This window comes from Panulirus ornatus, chromosome 41 (genome assembly GCF_036320965.1).
Source record: "Panulirus ornatus isolate Po-2019 chromosome 41, ASM3632096v1, whole genome shotgun sequence".
Classification (NCBI taxonomy): domain Eukaryota; kingdom Metazoa; phylum Arthropoda; class Malacostraca; order Decapoda; family Palinuridae; genus Panulirus; species Panulirus ornatus.
Window position 1 is genome coordinate 18,985,744 of NC_092264.1, and position 21,208 is coordinate 19,006,951.

The 21,208-nt window shown below is 32.2% G+C and overlaps 2 protein-coding genes across 3 annotated transcripts in view; both read left to right on the top strand.

Moving 5' to 3' along the window:
* The first annotated feature begins 682 nt into the window (after nucleotides 1-682).
* LOC139761769 (uncharacterized) lies at nucleotides 683-12,873 on the top strand. Its single transcript, XM_071686206.1, has 3 exons — nucleotides 683-971; nucleotides 10,210-10,347; nucleotides 11,191-12,873. The coding sequence occupies exons 1-3, from the start codon at nucleotides 900-902 to the stop codon at nucleotides 11,371-11,373; spliced, it is 393 nt and encodes a 130-aa protein (XP_071542307.1). The 5' UTR covers nucleotides 683-899; the 3' UTR covers nucleotides 11,374-12,873.
* Nucleotides 12,874-19,179: 6,306 nt separating this feature from the next.
* The window catches only part of LOC139761745 (cyclin-dependent kinase 10-like), a 40,334-nt gene continuing 38,305 nt past the window's right edge, over nucleotides 19,180-21,208 (top strand). Inside the window, exons 1-2 of one of the 2 annotated variants that reach the window (XM_071686159.1) lie at nucleotides 19,180-19,387; nucleotides 20,805-21,004. In XM_071686159.1, the coding sequence (XP_071542260.1) occupies nucleotides 20,897-21,004 (108 nt within the window). In that variant the 5' untranslated portion in view covers nucleotides 19,180-19,387; nucleotides 20,805-20,896. Of the gene's footprint in view, nucleotides 19,388-20,799; nucleotides 21,005-21,208 lie in introns of both variants that reach the window. The other variant, XM_071686158.1, reaches the window with a different exon arrangement.

The following is a 21,208-nucleotide window of genomic DNA, read 5'->3' on the forward strand; positions in this document are numbered from 1 at the left end:
TGCTTGGGCTGCCTTACCTTGTGCAACTATCTTGTTTATATGTTCCACCAAGAGCACTACAATAAACCTCGTGGTTTCAGTGCGTGGTCTGATATTTTACAGCTCCTCTGGTTATAGCAATAAACAGCTGCATTTTGATTTTCGATTATACAGTAAAGAACATGGTATGGGCAAATGCACGCTTCAATCTTGTCCATCTTGAATGAAAGGTAAAATACTGAGCAGGGGGTGATAGAACGTAGGAAAAATCGATTACAGCTTCTGCACATGAATCCTGTAGATGGAAAGCTTGTGGGAAAAGGGGAAGAAAAAAATGTAGAAAATTCCTGTACTTCATCTCAGTAACGTAAAAAAAACTTTAATCGAAACAAAAACAAATATGCTTACAAGAAACTGACAATACTGCTTTTTTGGTGAAACCACAAAACATATATTTCCCACTTTACCACCTGAGAGCCATTACACATTGCACTTGCTATGAAAATTAGGAACAACGAGGAATACAAAATATGTAACTCAAAACTTCCCCGAAGATGAATATCCACAATACATCAGGAAACAAGAAAGAACCTAGTAACTAATGAAAGTACCAATGATCTTCAGGAAAACTGGCCAGATTTAAGGAGCATGAAGCAAGCACCAGAGGGTAGCGGGCTAGTCACACTCAGCTGATGCGACCCTCGCGCAGCTGATCGGGACAACACATGGTAAACAACACACACACGGCGTGGGCTACGACCTGGAGGACACCAATACCAAACACCAAAGCCACTTACAAGAGAAAAACGAAGAATGAAATATGCTGTGATGTGCAGTAATCAGACTTAAGCAAACTACAACAAAAACTGAATAGAAGATAGTGCTGTATTGAGTAATATCTAGCGAACGGAACTACTACCATGTATCCTTTATTCAAAACTGCAGTTGGAACAATACTCACAAACTGGAACCCTCTACAGGTTCGTATATTAGTCTTCACCCATCTCAAGATTTGAAATTCCAATGCAGGTGTACTAATAGTATCGTGCCACAGTGTGATAAATATAAAAGTAAAAAGAAAAAAAATGCCAGTCGAGCCACGCATCTAGATATTAGGTGATTTTGTTCTGCAATACGAGCATAGTATGTATTGAAATTAATAAGAATTGCAGAGCATTATAGTTTATTCTTCATTATTAGATGGTCATACTGATGTGGGTATGGTTGTATTTATTTACGTAAAATCATTTAAAACACTTGTCAAATACATAATATGACAGACTGAGTCAAACCAGTCAACCTTACCCAAACTAGGAGGCTCTCCCTCCTGGCCTTCTGCCCCTAGTCCACCTAAGCATAACCCAAGAAAAGACAGTGTAAAAAAACAAAAAATGGCAAATAAAATGTGGGACCCATCAGTTCTCAGTACAGTAGTTAGCAAATTTACCTCTACAGTACAGAAACAAATATATAAGAATAATAAATGTGTATGACCCTAAAGAACTTAACATAGCTCATAGGAAGGACAAACACGACAACCAAGCATATGTAAAGATATGTAACGATAATGAGACACAAAGAGAAGAACGTAATCAAAAAAAGAACACTGAAATATCTCTTTGATGTATATCAACTGACTGTTATATTTCTCTCTTGTTCTCCCCGAAAGAAAGTGATTATTACATGAAAGTGCACTTGGGGAAATTTTCGTGTTTCATTTTTCCCCCGGACTCAAAAGGAATATCTTGATCACGCCTTTAAAATTGTGATCCTTTCCAATATGTATGTATTATGTATGTATGTATGTATGTATGTATGTATGTATGTATGTATGTATGTATGTATGTATGTATGTATGTATGTATGTATGTATGTATGTATGTATGTATGTATGTATGTATGTATGTATGTATGTATGTATGTATGTATGTATGTATGTATGTATGTATGTATGTATGTATGTATGTATGTATGTATGTATGTATGTATGTATGTATGTATGTATGTATGTATGTATGTATGTATGTATGTATGTATGTATGTATGTATGTATGTATGTATGTATGTATGTATGTATGTATGTATGTATGTATGTATGTATGTATGTATGTATGTATGTATGTATGTATGTATGTATGTATGTATGTATGTATGTATGTATGTATGTATGTATGTATGTATGTATGTATGTATGTATGTATGTATGTATGTATGTATGTATGTATGTATGTATGTATGTATGTATGTATGTATGTATGTATGTATGTATGTATGTATGTATGTATGTATGTATGTATGTATGTATGTATGTATGTATGTATGTATGTATGTATGTATGTATGTATGTATGTATGTATGTATGTATGTATGTATGTATGTATGTATGTATGTATGTATGTATGTATGTATGTATGTATGTATGTATGTATGTATGTATGTATGTATGTATGTATGTATGTATGTATGTATGTATGTATGTATGTATGTATGTATGTATGTATGTATGTATGTATGTATGTATGTATGTATGTATGTATGTATGTATGTATGTATGTATGTATGTATGTATGTATGTATGTATGTATGTATGTATGTATGTATGTATGTATGTATGTATGTATGTATGTATGTATGTATGTATGTATGTATGTATGTATGTATGTATGTATGTATGTATGTATGTATGTATGTATGTATGTATGTATGTATGTATGTATGTATGTATGTATGTATGTATGTATGTATGTATGTATGTATGTATGTATGTATGTATGTATGTATGTATGTATGTATGTATGTATGTATGTATGTATGTATGTATGTATGTATGTATGTATGTATGTATGTATGTATGTATGTATGTATGTATGTATGTATGTATGTATGTATGTATGTATGTATGTATGTATGTATGTATGTATGTATGTATGTATGTATGTATGTATGTATGTATGTATGTATGTATGTATGTATGTATGTATGTATGTATGTATGTATGTATGTATGTATGTATGTATGTATGTATGTATGTATGTATGTATGTATGTATGTATGTATGTATGTATGTATGTATGTATGTATGTATGTATGTATGTATGTATGTATGTATGTATGTATGTATGTATGTATGTATGTATGTATGTATGTATGTATGTATGTATGTATGTATGTATGTATGTATGTATGTATGTATGTATGTATGTATGTATGTATGTATGTATGTATGTATGTATGTATGTATGTATGTATGTATGTATGTATGTATGTATGTATGTATGTATGTATGTATGTATGTATGTATGTATGTATGTATGTATGTATGTATGTATGTATGTATGTATGTATGTATGTATGTATGTATGTATGTATGTATGTATGTATGTATGTATGTATGTATGTATGTATGTATGTATGTATGTATGTATGTATGTATGTATGTATGTATGTATGTATGTATGTATGTATGTATGTATGTATGTATGTATGTATGTATGTATGTATGTATGTATGTATGTATGTATGTATGTATGTATGTATGTATGTATGTATGTATGTATGTATGTATGTATGTATGTATGTATGTATGTATGTATGTATGTATGTATGTATGTATGTATGTATGTATGTATGTATGTATGTATGTATGTATGTATGTATGTATGTATGTATGTATGTATGTATGTATGTATGTATGTATGTATGTATGTATGTATGTATGTATGTATGTATGTATGTATGTATGTATGTATGTATGTATGTATGTATGTATGTATGTATGTATGTATGTATGTATGTATGTATGTATGTATGTATGTATGTATGTATGTATGTATGTATGTATGTATGTATGTATGTATGTATGTATGTATGTATGTATGTATGTATGTATGTATGTATGTATGTATGTATGTATGTATGTATGTATGTATGTATGTATGTATGTATGTATGTATGTATGTATGTATGTATGTATGTATGTATGTATGTATGTATGTATGTATGTATGTATGTATGTATGTATGTATGTATGTATGTATGTATGTATGTATGTATGTATGTATGTATGTATGTATGTATGTATGTATGTATGTATGTATGTATGTATGTATGTATGTATGTATGTATGTATGTATGTATGTATGTATGTATGTATGTATGTATGTATGTATGTATGTATGTATGTATGTATGTATGTATGTATGTATGTATGTATGTATGTATGTATGTATGTATGTATGTATGTATGTATGTATGTATGTATGTATGTATGTATGTATGTATGTATGTATGTATGTATGTATGTATGTATGTATGTATGTATGTATGTATGTATGTATGTATGTATGTATGTATGTATGTATGTATGTATGTATGTATGTATGTATGTATGTATGTATGTATGTATGTATGTATGTATGTATGTATGTATGTATGTATGTATGTATGTATGTATGTATGTATGTATGTATGTATGTATGTATGTATGTATGTATGTATGTATGTATGTATGTATGTATGTATGTATGTATGTATGTATGTATGTATGTATGTATGTATGTATGTATGTATGTATGTATGTATGTATGTATGTATGTATGTATGTATGTATGTATGTATGTATGTATGTATGTATGTATGTATGTATGTATGTATGTATGTATGTATGTATGTATGTATGTATGTATGTATGTATGTATGTATGTATGTATGTATGTATGTATGTATGTATGTATGTATGTATGTATGTATGTATGTATGTATGTATGTATGTATGTATGTATGTATGTATGTATGTATGTATGTATGTATGTATGTATGTATGTATGTATGTATGTATGTATGTATGTATGTATGTATGTATGTATGTATGTATGTATGTATGTATGTATGTATGTATGTATGTATGTATGTATGTATGTATGTATGTATGTATGTATGTATGTATGTATGTATGTATGTATGTATGTATGTATGTATGTATGTATGTATGTATGTATGTATGTATGTATGTATGTATGTATGTATGTATGTATGTATGTATGTATGTATGTATGTATGTATGTATGTATGTATGTATGTATGTATGTATGTATGTATGTATGTATGTATGTATGTATGTATGTATGTATGTATGTATGTATGTATGTATGTATGTATGTATGTATGTATGTATGTATGTATGTATGTATGTATGTATGTATGTATGTATGTATGTATGTATGTATGTATGTATGTATGTATGTATGTATGTATGTATGTATGTATGTATGTATGTATGTATGTATGTATGTATGTATGTATGTATGTATGTATGTATGTATGTATGTATGTATGTATGTATGTATGTATGTATGTATGTATGTATGTATGTATGTATGTATGTATGTATGTATGTATGTATGTATGTATGTATGTATGTATGTATGTATGTATGTATGTATGTATGTATGTATGTATGTATGTATGTATGTATGTATGTATGTATGTATGTATGTATGTATGTATGTATGTATGTATGTATGTATGTATGTATGTATGTATGTATGTATGTATGTATGTATGTATGTATGTATGTATGTATGTATGTATGTATGTATGTATGTATGTATGTATGTATGTATGTATGTATGTATGTATGTATGTATGTATGTATGTATGTATGTATGTATGTATGTATGTATGTATGTATGTATGTATGTATGTATGTATGTATGTATGTATGTATGTATGTATGTATGTATGTATGTATGTATGTATGTATGTATGTATGTATGTATGTATGTATGTATGTATGTATGTATGTATGTATGTATGTATGTATGTATGTATGTATGTATGTATGTATGTATGTATGTATGTATGTATGTATGTATGTATGTATGTATGTATGTATGTATGTATGTATGTATGTATGTATGTATGTATGTATGTATGTATGTATGTATGTATGTATGTATGTATGTATGTATGTATGTATGTATGTATGTATGTATGTATGTATGTATGTATGTATGTATGTATGTATGTATGTATGTATGTATGTATGTATGTATGTATGTATGTATGTATGTATGTATGTATGTATGTATGTATGTATGTATGTATGTATGTATGTATGTATGTATGTATGTATGTATGTATGTATGTATGTATGTATGTATGTATGTATGTATGTATGTATGTATGTATGTATGTATGTATGTATGTATGTATGTATGTATGTATGTATGTATGTATGTATGTATGTATGTATGTATGTATGTATGTATGTATGTATGTATGTATGTATGTATGTATGTATGTATGTATGTATGTATGTATGTATGTATGTATGTATGTATGTATGTATGTATGTATGTATGTATGTATGTATGTATGTATGTATGTATGTATGTATGTATGTATGTATGTATGTATGTATGTATGTATGTATGTATGTATGTATGTATGTATGTATGTATGTATGTATGTATGTATGTATGTATGTATGTATGTATGTATGTATGTATGTATGTATGTATGTATGTATGTATGTATGTATGTATGTATGTATGTATGTATGTATGTATGTATGTATGTATGTATGTATGTATGTATGTATGTATGTATGTATGTATGTATGTATGTATGTATGTATGTATGTATGTATGTATGTATGTATGTATGTATGTATGTATGTATGTATGTATGTATGTATGTATGTATGTATGTATGTATGTATGTATGTATGTATGTATGTATGTATGTATGTATGTATGTATGTATGTATGTATGTATGTATGTATGTATGTATGTATGTATGTATGTATGTATGTATGTATGTATGTATGTATGTATGTATGTATGTATGTATGTATGTATGTATGTATGTATGTATGTATGTATGTATGTATGTATGTATGTATGTATGTATGTATGTATGTATGTATGTATGTATGTATGTATGTATGTATGTATGTATGTATGTATGTATGTATGTATGTATGTATGTATGTATGTATGTATGTATGTATGTATGTATGTATGTATGTATGTATGTATGTATGTATGTATGTATGTATGTATGTATGTATGTATGTATGTATGTATGTATGTATGTATGTATGTATGTATGTATGTATGTATGTATGTATGTATGTATGTATGTATGTATGTATGTATGTATGTATGTATGTATGTATGTATGTATGTATGTATGTATGTATGTATGTATGTATGTATGTATGTATGTATGTATGTATGTATGTATGTATGTATGTATGTATGTATGTATGTATGTATGTATGTATGTATGTATGTATGTATGTATGTATGTATGTATGTATGTATGTATGTATGTATGTATGTATGTATGTATGTATGTATGTATGTATGTATGTATGTATGTATGTATGTATGTATGTATGTATGTATGTATGTATGTATGTATGTATGTATGTATGTATGTATGTATGTATGTATGTATGTATGTATGTATGTATGTATGTATGTATGTATGTATGTATGTATGTATGTATGTATGTATGTATGTATGTATGTATGTATGTATGTATGTATGTATGTATGTATGTATGTATGTATGTATGTATGTATGTATGTATGTATGTATGTATGTATGTATGTATGTATGTATGTATGTATGTATGTATGTATGTATGTATGTATGTATGTATGTATGTATGTATGTATGTATGTATGTATGTATGTATGTATGTATGTATGTATGTATGTATGTATGTATGTATGTATGTATGTATGTATGTATGTATGTATGTATGTATGTATGTATGTATGTATGTATGTATGTATGTATGTATGTATGTATGTATGTATGTATGTATGTATGTATGTATGTATGTATGTATGTATGTATGTATGTATGTATGTATGTATGTATGTATGTATGTATGTATGTATGTATGTATGTATGTATGTATGTATGTATGTATGTATGTATGTATGTATGTATGTATGTATGTATGTATGTATGTATGTATGTATGTATGTATGTATGTATGTATGTATGTATGTATGTATGTATGTATGTATGTATGTATGTATGTATGTATGTATGTATGTATGTATGTATGTATGTATGTATGTATGTATGTATGTATGTATGTATGTATGTATGTATGTATGTATGTATGTATGTATGTATGTATGTATGTATGTATGTATGTATGTATGTATGTATGTATGTATGTATGTATGTATGTATGTATGTATGTATGTATGTATGTATGTATGTATGTATGTATGTATGTATGTATGTATGTATGTATGTATGTATGTATGTATGTATGTATGTATGTATGTATGTATGTATGTATGTATGTATGTATGTATGTATGTATGTATGTATGTATGTATGTATGTATGTATGTATGTATGTATGTATGTATGTATGTATGTATGTATGTATGTATGTATGTATGTATGTATGTATGTATGTATGTATGTATGTATGTATGTATGTATGTATGTATGTATGTATGTATGTATGTATGTATGTATGTATGTATGTATGTATGTATGTATGTATGTATGTATGTATGTATGTATGTATGTATGTATGTATGTATGTATGTATGTATGTATGTATGTATGTATGTATGTATGTATGTATGTATGTATGTATGTATGTATGTATGTATGTATGTATGTATGTATGTATGTATGTATGTATGTATGTATGTATGTATGTATGTATGTATGTATGTATGTATGTATGTATGTATGTATGTATGTATGTATGTATGTATGTATGTATGTATGTATGTATGTATGTATGTATGTATGTATGTATGTATGTATGTATGTATGTATGTATGTATGTATGTATGTATGTATGTATGTATGTATGTATGTATGTATGTATGTATGTATGTATGTATGTATGTATGTATGTATGTATGTATGTATGTATGTATGTATGTATGTATGTATGTATGTATGTATGTATGTATGTATGTATGTATGTATGTATGTATGTATGTATGTATGTATGTATGTATGTATGTATGTATGTATGTATGTATGTATGTATGTATGTATGTATGTATGTATGTATGTATGTATGTATGTATGTATGTATGTATGTATGTATGTATGTATGTATGTATGTATGTATGTATGTATGTATGTATGTATGTATGTATGTATGTATGTATGTATGTATGTATGTATGTATGTATGTATGTATGTATGTATGTATGTATGTATGTATGTATGTATGTATGTATGTATGTATGTATGTATGTATGTATGTATGTATGTATGTATGTATGTATGTATGTATGTATGTATGTATGTATGTATGTATGTATGTATGTATGTATGTATGTATGTATGTATGTATGTATGTATGTATGTATGTATGTATGTATGTATGTATGTATGTATGTATGTATGTATGTATGTATGTATGTATGTATGTATGTATGTATGTATGTATGTATGTATGTATGTATGTATGTATGTATGTATGTATGTATGTATGTATGTATGTATGTATGTATGTATGTATGTATGTATGTATGTATGTATGTATGTATGTATGTATGTATGTATGTATGTATGTATGTATGTATGTATGTATGTATGTATGTATGTATGTATGTATGTATGTATGTATGTATGTATGTATGTATGTATGTATGTATGTATGTATGTATGTATGTATGTATGTATGTATGTATGTATGTATGTATGTATGTATGTATGTATGTATGTATGTATGTATGTATGTATGTATGTATGTATGTATGTATGTATGTATGTATGTATGTATGTATGTATGTATGTATGTATGTATGTATGTATGTATGTATGTATGTATGTATGTATGTATGTATGTATGTATGTATGTATGTATGTATGTATGTATGTATGTATGTATGTATGTATGTATGTATGTATGTATGTATGTATGTATGTATGTATGTATGTATGTATGTATGTATGTATGTATGTATGTATGTATGTATGTATGTATGTATGTATGTATGTATGTATGTATGTATGTGAATAATTTATTTTAGAGGCTATACATCCATGAAGCACCCCATGGAAATGAGAAAATAGTAATGATGAGAGATAGATATAATGTCAGAAGAGCAAAGTAATGACTTGAAATCCACAATTTTAATTTTTTTAGGAATGTAATGAGTCTTATTTTCTAGGTTTTATATCCATTGTATGTTTGTTACTGGACAAACTTATTGACAGGTTGGGAAATGTTTGTGTCATCTGTACCAGTTATGTGAGGCAGGGAAGGATGCCCAGGTGATGGAAGAGCTGTCCAAAATGCCTAAATATGACCTGTCAGCTTGTAGGATACAAGAAAACTTATGCGAGGAAAATGAAGTAAGTTATTTGCATGTGTGGTTCATGAATCATTTGTGATGTATGGAACTGTCTGTATCATATATTATTTTTACTATTATTATTATACAACCCCAGAACCCCTTTGTGAAAGGGTTCCTGGAGCTATAACCGTAGGAACCCCCATCCAGGGGCTCCTGCAGCAACAATGTTGCACAACTTAAACCATTTGTCTCACACAAGCAACAAGGTCTTCACAGGTCATTTTCTGACAGGCTCACAATAACCAATAGTTATTGTTTTACCAAAGCTAATTGCATACAGAGATATATGAACAACGAATATAATACAGTGATTTTTACTTTCATAAACATACAAATTCTCCAACAGTAGGATTCAAACTTACATCATTAGTGTTAGTGAGTGTCTGGATTACATGTTTACTCTGAGGAATGTGTGAGAAATGTTAAGAAAAAGAGAAGGATTTGTATGTGTCATTATTGGCTCCAGAGAAAGCAGATGATAGGAATGATAGAGATGTTTTGTGGAAGGTGGTATGAATGTATGATGTTGGAGGAAAGTTATTAGAAGCAGTGACATGTTTCTGTCAAGAGAGTTAGGCGTGTAAGCGAGTAGGAAGAGAAGAAAGTGAGTATTTTCAGGTGAAGATTGGTCTGAAGCAGTGGAGAACAGGAGAGGTTAACAGGTATCTGGATGGTTGGTTAACTTCTTGAAACATCTTGTATATGCCAAGATTGTAGTTTTGGCATTTTCAAATGTTACATTGAATACTTTCTTATTTGTGTATAATTTTATATTCTTTAAAAAATACTAATTTCCTCTTCTATATGAATTATTATGTATATAGTTTGTCCCATTCAACAGGATGATTCACCTCAGTTAGTTGCTGCTCACATGAGTGGGCTACACTTAAGTGAAAAAGATAATCCCACATCAAACAGCATAAAAATTCAACCTTCAAGTGCACTGACTGAACAGGAAAAGCTGCAACATCAAGATGAAGAGGATGGTTGGACGGTTGTACGGAAGGGAAACAAAAAACATTAGGTTATTTTGATAGATATAAAAAAAATTATGTAAAATTCCTTGTATCATTAACATTACTTTCATTTGACCTTTTGCTGCAATAATCACACATACACAATTCAACATTTTTTACTATTAATTGCAAAAACTGTCATTTCCCTATGGCATCCAAAATTTATTTCCCTCTACTCCATTAATTACTACACCTTGCATGTTTGCCCGAATTGAATGCCCCCAAACTGTGCAGTACTGGCATCTGTGAGGTGTCAGTAAATGCAAGTAAACAACCTGTACATTTACACTCATACATTTTTCCTGTATATTCCCCATAATTTGGGTATGTTATATGCAGAATAATATCATGATACATGGGGCAAGAGTTCATTATGTAATGTGGTAAATTTTATATCTATATATCTATATTTCTGATGCCTGTTCCCAACTGGAACTCTTTCAAAGGGGTGGCCACAGCAATAGATTCTCCATAAGCAGTGAACTCTGGTGCTGCTTCTTAGCCTTTAGTGCCTCACTCTTAACAGGCTACTGGTAGAAGGCAGCTCTAGCACAGTGTTTGCAGAGGCTCCAACCAAATACTGACTTACCTAATGGTCCTCCTTAACGTTCCTACCTAATGCTCCTGCCTAAATGTTCCTACCAACTATTTCTGTCTATTACTCCTACCATTTTCCCAACTCTAGCACATAGTGCTTACTACAAGAAAATCTTAGAGTTAAAAAGAATGAGTTGTGTGAGTTAAGTATTGTCAAGTGTAATGTATGACAAGAATGCCAGTCATCCACTTATGGGTGAGGCAGAGAGAAAAGACAGCTACCTGGGTCAGAGGGGTGCAACTTGACCTCTGAAGAGCCATCACTAATCCATCTGATACCCAGGCAGTTAATACTGGCAATATACCTCCCTGGTCATTGGCTGCCTACCAACTAATATGAAGAATTCATGAGTATGTATGTGACCTGTTTTTCATGGAAAGCTGGTGCCTGTTCCTAGAAACTTTTTTTTTGTAATAGTTTTCAATTTTTTATTTCCTGTACAAATGTTCTTAAGTAACAAAGCAAAAGAGAAATGTTACAGCACAGGAAATAAATGAGATACTTAAGACATATAGCCAGACAATGCAAATAATTTCTCATGTGTAATTGCTAATATTGGTAGAAACATAAAGTATGGGATATTTGTAAATTACGGTATATTCTAAATGATAATGCAATTAGTTCAATCATTCTACTCTATTTCCCTCTCATAATGAGGAACTTTTAACAAATGCATTTTCTCACTGAAAGCATAATTTCTATTGCTTTATTACTTGATACATGTTTTAGTCAGATAAGGAAACTTGATGGTTATTTAAAGTTGGAAATAGAAAAAAGATCAATTCACAGCTTTTTTCATGGTAAATTTAATTTTTTGGTAAATGCCCATGAAACAACATATACAGTGCATGATAGTTGTAGATCACTGTAATATTCTTTGTAAATATTGACAATTCATGCTTTTGTATTATATCTTGTTTCTTACTTCACCCTGTCAGTGCATAGTTGATTTGTATGGCCTCCACCAGTGCTGAAATTTTTTTTTCCATGTAAGAACAGGCCCACGAAGAATATAAAACAAATTGATTTTATTCAGAATGAAGACTTAAGCACTTGTTGTTAAGGTTAAAATAATTACTTTTTAGTCAATCATAAGAACTCCAAAATATAAATTTTCTTTTTCTGTTTATGATTAGGTATATATGAAATATCAAAAAAAACTTTCACATGAATTATATAAATTAAACACTCCTAGTTCAGGTTAAACACATATGTAAGTGTGACCAATTCTAAATATGGGCAGCAATGGGTAGCAGGAGCAAAATGATGGGTGCCATAGACGTGTTGTCCCAAGAGAAGGTGCATGACTAACACTCATGGTCCTTTGTTTGGGTTGCCATCTATGATGATATAAGAACCTACATTATTCACAGAATTCAACTTGTGGCAAGAAGTTAAGTGTGTAAACATGATGTGGCAAGAAGTAAAGTGTGTAGATGTATGCCAGTAGTAACTTGCTCCATAAACATCAACTGCTGTAACAAAAGTGTCAATAATTTTGGTCAGTTTAACTGTCATATTAAAAAACTGCTTTTAACAAATACCAAATCCTTTCTTGTTAAAGAATTAAATTTCAGTGCTAACTACTGCTCTGGAAAAAATTTAATGCCAGTTACAGAAACTTTATTGTCATGTAAAGTAGGGTACTTAAGAAAAATAGTTATATGCAGACTTACCTTTTCATGGAAAAATAGCATTGTGATGAATGTTCGTGAAATCTAATACATGGTGAAAGTGTTTAAATCTATGTGACACATGTACAAAAGGCACATTTATTTTGGTAATTGGCTACAGTCATGATCAGTCTTCATCAAGGCCTGGCCTTAAGAATACTTGGTAAGGTAAGGAAATGGAAAAGCTGCTTTTTGAAAGGGCACAAGTCACAAGTGTTATGAAAACATGAAATATGTTAAGGGAAGGGAGATAAGAAAAATATAGGAAGACAGTTGAATAGGGAATAAGTGTTTAATGAATGCAGGAAAATGTTAAAACTAGTCTGGTAGCTTAGATTTAATATAACAGAAACTAGACTAGCATTCCTGACTAAGAATTATATGGTGGTTATGGACACTGCTTTAAAACTCAGGATTTGAGGACCTTCCAAGGCAGTTGTTATTTACAGCCTGTAGACTAAAATACATCATCTCTATCCTTAAATTGTTGAGCACTTGCCGTAAATCATTAAATGTTTACTGAGAAAGTCTGTATATATAGTCTATATATTTAGCTGTTGAATAAGGGAAGAGGAGTTACCAGGTTCTGCCTGCTTGTGGTTATGCTGCTAGTGAAAAGTCACCTTCAGCAAGGGCAAGGTTGTATCATCATCTTCTGATAAAAAAAGAATGCATAATCTCAGTGTGGAACTCTCACTCTAAAGGAGTCAATTATTTCTTTACTATCAATTGAAGTGCAGTCTTGAAGATGCATGAGCCTTGTAAAAGGGGTTCTATAATCAGATTGACATATGAAATAGTTACCTCTTACTTGCTCCTAAAGACTAAGGTAATGTGAAAGGAATGAGGTAACCCTGGTCAGCATATGCAATGGGATAAGTCAAAATGAAGATGCAAAAGAATTTACAGATAATTGTTGAAGGCATAGGAAACTTACATACCTAACTGCATCTGCCTTAGCAAGGTAGTGTCATTTGCAGACCTTAACTCTCAAGTTACAATGTACAATGTACTGACACCAGCACCTACTATCCACAGCCAAGCCCCATAGACTTCCATGATTTTTATTTGCTGCTTCAAATGCCTTGCACTACTAGCACATTGCCACCCATTTACCACATCAATTCATTTCATCCCATTCATGGCTCTCACCCTGAATGTTCAAGCCCCAATTTTCTATAGTCTCCTTTATTTCATCCTTCCATCTCAGTCTTCCCACCCCCTTGCCTCCCCTACTTTTGACACTTAAGAACATAAGAAGTGTGGACGCTACAAGAGGCCTATTGGCCCATGCTAGGCAAGTCCTGAGACTGTCCACCCTACAACCAACCACCTGAACCCATAAATACATCCAACCTTTGTTTAAAGCTACCTAAAGACCTAGCTTCCACTGCTGTACTTCGCAGCATGTTCCATAAATCTACTACCCTATTCCTGAACCAATATTTACCCACAACCGACCTGAATCTATTTTTTTCTAATCTAAATCCATTATTTCTAGTCCTATCCGATGGTGCCACTCTATTAATGCCCTTCACCTATTTAAAGACTTCAATCATATCCCCTCTAGCCCTCTTCCTCTGAAGTGAGTGTAAATTCAGTCTTTAACCTTTCTTCATAAGTGGGGTTTCTATTCCCAGGTATCATCTTTGTCATTCGCCTTTGTACTCTCTCTAAACAATCTATATCAACTGCATAGTACGGAACCCAAAACAGTACCGCTTAATCCAAATGTGGTCTCACCAATGCAAGATAGAGTTGCAATAATACTCGAGGAGTTTTATTGCTAACAGTCCTATTAACGGACCCTAACATCATATTAGACTTATTACACACTTTAATACACTGTTGACATGGCTGAAGATCCTTGTTCACCAGTAAACCTAAATCTCTTTTGCATTCCATTTTACCAATAGTAATATTGTCCACTTTGTAATCAGTGCTCCTGTCTTTATCCGTAAATGTTCTGCATTTATCTATGCTGAATTCCATTTTCCATGTAGCCCATTCTGATAATCTAAATCCCTCTGCAAATATACTGAATTTTCATCTGAGTCAATTATGGCCCCTATTTTTGTATAATTGGCAAATATACTTAAGTCGCTGGTTATTCTCATATCCAAATCGTTAACATATATAACGAACAAAAGCTGTCCCAAGAATTATCCCTGAGGAACACCACTGGTTACATTACCGAAGTCCCATGTAACTCTGTTGATGATGCCATACCCTTTGTTTTCTGTCAGGGCCACGCCCTAATCCAATCAAATGCTCATCCTTCTCATATATGTGAACAGTATCAGCAAACTCTCTTCAGTCCTTTCAGTCTGACTCGACTTAATACCACACCTCTCTCTTACAGAATCAATTTGCTTCACAAATTGTCTTCAGGCATTTAATTTCCATCATTCCATCCACTTCCTTTCCTTTGCGTTCAAGGCTCAAGACTCAACCAAATAACAATGTGAGGAGTACTACGCCTTAATCTTTCCCCACAGGAACACTGACCACTCAATATACATATTTTCAAGTATAACCAGGATCTTAAGTTCCTACTTCAACTTTATAACTCACTTCAGTCCTATGGCTCCATCCTCTGTCAAATCCTCTTCAAGGTGCATAGCCTGATACAACAGCCTCCACTTCCAACAACGAAAGTCATCGTTGTTAATGCCCTCTCTATAAGGTATGAATCTAGGGAATATCGACGCGCTGCTCGCTACTTCGAAGCTTTCATTCTCCGGAGTTTTGCTTACCGAGGTAAGTACTTCTCTTCGCAACGTCTCACTTACTTATGTGGTGCAAATTTACAATAAACTAACAACTAACTGCGATGTTACCCATTCTTCGTGCCATGTGAACCTGATAGTATCAACTCGTGAGTCGTGGGTTCGAAGTCAAATATGGGTAATTACACTCAAGCGTTTTCTGAGTTAGGCCGTAAGACCACGCCATTCATCCTTTAACACCATTAATATGTTTATTGTGGTATCTGTTACCTTGACCAAAGTAAAATAATAAAAAATAAATGGAGGTGCTTCTTATTAAAAACTAATAATAAATGACAACACCCATTACTTTATTTACCTGCCGGAAGTGGAATCAGCATGGTCGGGGTTGGTAGAGGGGTATCAGTGGTGGGAAGAAAATGGAAAGTCGGGCGTGATGTGTCGTCCCTCGGGTTGTCTCTGATAATCCTAGCTTGAAACAGCGAAATGAAGACTTTTTAAAAAAGTATTAAGATAACATTAGTGATGAGGTTACATGGTACCTTTAAGGAAGGATAATTTTTTTTACTTACAATTCACTGGTTTCTTCCTATTCGCTGCCTGCACACCGCCCCAAAGTTTCCTCCACAGTAACTAAATTGTTCAAGTGCAGTAGATTGAATGCTTCAACAAATTTCTTTCTATAGATTGGTCCTATTGAAGACTTGCTGTAATATGTAACTATCGTATACATATAAAAGGATACCTATTTACTATACAATTCCTATTAACACCACATAATTATATTTTCTTAATGCTTTACGTGAAAAACCATATAGTACGAATGACTGCCACCTGTAAAGATCATTGTTCTCATTTATGTTATAGTCATCACACAAACTTCATCGTTTCCTGTAATGTTGAACATGTGATTGGGGAGTCAGTAGGTGAGAATCATAGCATAATATATGTCATGAAGAATGAGGCCAATAATGAGTTTTTTCTTGGAGTGTAACATGAGTGTGGCGAGAGCGACCTACTTTAGCGTTGATCGTCACAGCAATATGACCACATCGTGAACTGGTCATGATTGATTCATACAGACATCGAGTTTGGCATTAAATGATGAGATTACTTTGCCTCGGAGATGAGCTTTGAAATTACTTATCGAATATATCCAACCACTCACAAAATTATAAATACTAAATGGGAAAATTACACAATGTTCTTTATCTGGCCAGTCGACATTTTGTCATCCATACTCATTTTACCAGCTTATTAATTTTGCCTTACGCAATACTAGTTCATACCCTCTTAATAAACCGCACATACCAATAACTTCATCAGATGAGCCCGTACGAATCACGTTCCCTAACATGTATTGGCAAGTATTTCCAATGTCGAAAGCTAAAAAGGACCACAGGTTATACTTTCTAACTGACAGCGGACTGAGTGGAATAACTTGTTATTACCTTATCCAAACGAAACATTACCACAATATGGTATCAGCATTCACATGATAAATACTGTTTATGCACCACAACATGTGAGTGCACCTGCGCAGTCCTGACACCAAGCCACTCTCCCATCACATAATTCACATCTCGTTTGCACACCGATACCCTATACTAAACACCGTGTTTTTGATACAGGTTGTAAACTGTGAAAACTCACATGGAGCAATTGATGTGCTGCAAAATGATATTCCTTTTTCACATTGATTATATCTAGCAATATTTGAAAGCATCTTTGGTGATTATACTGTGAACAAAGTGGTTAAGTCACTATTCAATTGCATCCTTTACCTGTTTCTTAGGTATATGGAATATCCCTTATGATAAATCCAGATGTAAATGTCACCCTCAAGTTTATGACATTTGCTTCTATGGAGAGAGGGAAGGAAATGGCCTGAGTGTGTGTGTACCTGCTTTCTGATTAAAGGGAAAAGAAGTTTCATCATGGAATAATTCAGACCCTGTACCCAGATATTGGTCTAAAAAAGTATTTATTATCTATTTCATTACACATTGTCGCTGTCTCCCGCGTTAGCGAGGTAGCGCAAGGAAACAGACGAAAGAATGGTCCAACCCACCCACATACACTTGTATATACATACACGTGTGCCCACACACGCACATATACATACCTATACATTTCAACGTATACATACATATACATACACGGTTATATATACACATGTAAATATTCATACTTACTGCCTTCATTCATTCCTATCGCCACCCCACCACACATGAAATAGCATTCCCCCTACCCCCCGCGAGGTAGCGCTAGGAAAAGACAAAAGGCCACAAGGATTAATTACTTTTGAATGATACATTTACTTTTGGCCATGTTCTCTTTACTATACACAAAATTTTAAGCCTGTTCTCTCAATGACAAACATTAAGAGATGTACTTCGATCACAAATTTAGATTCAGACTAATAAAGAGTGTGGTTGTCCTTTTCCAGTGGGGTCATGGGTCACGAAGTGCTATAAACTGTTGTATCAAGGACTGTAAAGATGCTTTTCAGTTCTCGATAAGGAAACTCTCTAATTTCAACATTTTGGGGGATTTTCTTAGTTTAAAAGATTCCTAAGGGCGGAAAGCGAAATATAACTATCTATCACATTCTCTTAGTTTGTTCACATGAGAATTACGCCCAATTGCTTGGTAGTTATATTTAGATGAATGATATATTTCTTTTTCTTGTCTGTATAAAAGATATTACTTCAAACATTAGGATGGGAAAACAATTATAGATTCTTCACTTGGCGACGCCGCAGGTAACTCTAAAGTCAGGTTCCTCACCTTCCTGAATCCGGAGTGTCAGCAGGAGCACGACGGTAGACAACTATTGGGAAGCAGTTTGATCATTTTTACTCACTAGTGAAAGAAAAGTTCAAAATAACTACTAAAGATGAATCAGTGAACGTATCTAAGAAGCTGTGTACAGTAAACAGGAGAAAAGGAATTTTGTGTTGATTACACGGATGCTAAGAATCAAACGTGGTATAATGACTGGACTACAGTGACACTAGATGTGAGTGGATGTGAACCTGGAGGTGATGGTTAGGTTAAGCACAGCATAGGTGTAAATGTCGGGTTATATTACAGTTTACTAATATATCTTTATCACTGGCTAAGCCTATACTAGATCTGTATCAGGAGATTCAAAACAGCTGTACAGTACATTTGTTTAGGGAGCATAACTTATAAACTCTAACTACAAGAATCGTAAGTTCCTATAAAAGTGGCCGTTGGTATGAAGCAGGGGAAAATGATGTAAGAAAATGCAGAATGCACAAAATCATATTACAATTCAACTTTAAGCTGATGTAGGTATAACATGGTGTAACCAAACTGGCAAAAGTTTCTCTTTGCATCAAAGCTAGGTTTGAGAAATGGCTACCTTTTAATTAGGGGTTTCTTTAAGCAAAAATAAGCACGAAAATCCAAGAGGGTTGAAGTATGTTCAGTGAAATGCATCTGTACTACTGCAGAAGACCCAATTGACATGGTCAGTTGGTGAAATGTACCTGTAATACTGTATGAAACCCAGTTGGCATGGTCGGTGCAATACACTTGTAATACTGTAGGAGACCTTCTTGACAAGTAAAATTAATGTTTGTTTAAGCAGTTTATTGCTTTTCTGTATAAATTGTAGTTACTGGATTGTAATTAACTCATTCTGAAAGTGATTAAGCAGTAGGTATCATTATAATGAGAAATTGTAAAGATACATCCTTATTGCTGATATTCACGCAGTGTTTAACAAGAGATATAGAATATGTTTAGTTTGTAAAAGAAATAGACTCCTTAAGTTTCTTGCTTGTGCTAGAAGAAAAAAATTCACATCTCTTTCCATCAATAAGTTTTTACAGTAGCTGACGTTGCAATAAGACAGTAAGTTTTAGAAAATAATGCTGGAAGAAGTAACTTGAGTTTTTAAGATGTGTGAAGACTTGACTCTTGATGCAAACAGGAAAGACAAAAGACGGATAACTTTACAACTTCTCCTCACCATGCTACTCGAATAACTTTAGATTTTGCTAGACTGCCCATCATTAAAGAATCAATAAGAATTAGCCAGCAACTTGCCTTACATATTTTCGATATATATTTACCCAGGACCAATTTCTGTGAGAGTCCTGGTGTTATTCAGGACTTTTCTAAAGGCTCTTGCAGCTCAAAGCTGCACTTCTTCCAGTAGCAGGGAAATGTACATACCTTTAGAGTGAAAAGTTCTTTGATGAGACTGTATTCCCAAAGATACTGCCTCACCGAAGGTGGCTTTTCGCTTATGTTGTAATCTCTGCAGGAGGAGCCCAGCAACACCTCCTGCCTTACAGAATTACAAATGAACCAAATATCAAACAGTTAACCATAAGTTTTTCCCAGAATGCATATTACATAGTACTTTGGAAAATTTGAGCAGTATTCCATTTATCACAGCACAGGTGAAGGAGTACAGGCTGATTCACTTGACCTTGTGGACAAAACAGAGGAACAGCTAAAGAAATAGATATTTGGAGCTGCTAAATGGAGAAAGATGAGTGAACGTGGGGAAAAGCATGGTGCCTCCAGTTCATCCACAAAGAAACCTAGCCTTCTATCTCTTCTCACTGGTAAACCCTTTGAGATTCCAGAAAAGCATCTGGTATGTATATATTATGGTCTTAAAAGAAATAAAGTCTGCTCTATTTATTGCAGTATTTTCATATTCTTTGATTGCTTTGCATTGCTAAATATAAACCACATATCTTTTATGTTCTCATTTTGAATTATAAGGTTAACTGTAATGAGAATGTTTTAGAGATGAATTTCCAGGTTTTCACCAGCTAGAAAACATGTTTTATCCTTT